The following is a 1835-nucleotide window of genomic DNA, read 5'->3' as shown; positions in this document are numbered from 1 at the left end:
ATTACAAGTGTTGTGAGGCTCTCTCCAAATGATTAAAAGTTACCCTAATATAATATAATAATAAAAAACTTACCTCTAAAACTTCACCCAACATATGTTAAAGTTAAAAAACGGATTAAAAGGCTTATTAAGTGGGAGTACCCTCGTGAAGAGTGTGTACGGTTAATCACGGATGGTGCAGGTAAGAGGAACCCGGAAAAGGCAGGTGTTGGTGGCTTGATTCGGGGGCATATGGGAGAACTCCATGTAGTGTTTGCAGTCAATTGCAATACTTGTTCTTACACGAAAGCAGAGTTACTTGGGGTGATGAGAGGCTTGGCTATAACATGGAATGGAGGAAATCACAAAGTTCAACTAACGGTGGACTCCAAGACGGTGGTCCGTTTTCTGGTGGAGGAAGCTCTTGCCCATTCTCTACACATTCACATTATTAGAAAGTGCAAATCCCTCATTCAATGGAAGGAGTGGGAGATCACTTTTTCGCATTGCTACTACAGAGAGGTTAATCGGGTGGCTGACTGGTTAGCCTACTTTGGAGTTAATCTCGATCGTAAGGTGACAATCTTTGAGGCGGACCCAATGGGCTTTCAAGCCGTTTTATTGGAGGACTTGGGAGGGTTGACCCATTCGCGACTTGTTCCTGTTGGTAGCTTGGCAGGAGAGAGAATGGATAGGCTTGTTCTTGTTTTGTTATGTTCTGTTGTTCAATTTGTATGGAATAATTAGTTCTGTTATGTTCAATTTGTATGAAATGGTTAATTATATTTTTGTTCAATCTGTACAAAATAGTTAATTATATTATGTTCAATCTGTACAAAATATAAGTATTTATTTCATACAAATCGCATGAAAAGGCTCAAAAAACAAGAAAAAAAAAATATTACCTCAATTCTAAGGTTTTCCACGTAAAAAGATCGTCAATTGCAATCAAAATATGTATTCTAATTTGATTAGATACACGTGACACAAAAAAATCAAATTTATTTCAACCAAACTAATATAAAAAAAGGTTGAGAGAAAATAATAAAACTAGAGTTAGGGTTTTTTTAGAATGAAAAAAATAAAAGTAAAAAGAGTTGCATCAAGTAAAATCAGGCTGCGTTTAGCAACTGTGTTGTTTTTTTTAGCTTTTACTTAGCTTTCGTTTATTTCCCGTTTTTTCTCTTATTTTGGGCTTGACCCTGGATCACGCCCAAAAAAAACGGATTAAACGTTATACGGTGTAACATAAATTTATTATACTACATATATCTGGGAAAGCGTAAAGAACTTTCAGGAACGGAGGTAGTAGTAATTAATAATAAATTAATAATAATAATAATAATAATATAAATATAAATAAAAGTAATTGCAATACTAAAATAATAATAATGATGATCATAAGGCCCTGTTTAGTTCACCTTATTTCAGGACCTTATTACTTATTTCAGATCTAATCAGATCAGACCAGATCAGATCAGATCAGATCAGAAAAAATAAGTTCAGATCAGACCAGATTATTATTATTATTATTATTATTATTATTATTATATTATACTCCCTCTGTTTCATAATGTTCCTCACTTTTTCATTATGCGCGGTCTCCAATGCACTACTTTGACCGTTAATAACTTTAATTTCGTATTAATTAGTAAAAATTATAAAAAAATTGATATTTAGAAAATTTATATTGAAACGAATCCAATGATATCCCACAAGTTAACATTTATATTCTTAATCATACTATTAATTACGGTCAAAGTTTTTAAACTTTGACCATATGAATAGTAAACGTGAGGAACATTATGGAACGGAGGGAGTATTATATTATTATTATTATTATTATTATTATTATT

General features: G+C 32.3%; 1 protein-coding gene across 1 annotated transcript; it reads left to right on the top strand.

Annotated features, from left to right (window-relative positions):
* The first annotated feature begins 231 nt into the window (after positions 1-231).
* On the top strand, positions 232-726 carry LOC110802912 (uncharacterized). Its single transcript, XM_022008363.1, has one exon. The coding sequence runs from the start codon at positions 232-234 to the stop codon at positions 724-726; it is 495 nt and encodes a 164-aa protein (XP_021864055.1).
* The last annotated feature ends 1109 nt before the right edge of the window (positions 727-1835 follow it).

Source organism: Spinacia oleracea, chromosome 4 (assembly GCF_020520425.1).
Source record: "Spinacia oleracea cultivar Varoflay chromosome 4, BTI_SOV_V1, whole genome shotgun sequence".
Lineage (NCBI taxonomy): Eukaryota > Viridiplantae > Streptophyta > Magnoliopsida > Caryophyllales > Amaranthaceae > Spinacia > Spinacia oleracea.
The sequence above is the reverse complement of the archived record's forward strand: the minus strand, read 5'-3'. Positions and strand labels throughout refer to the sequence as shown.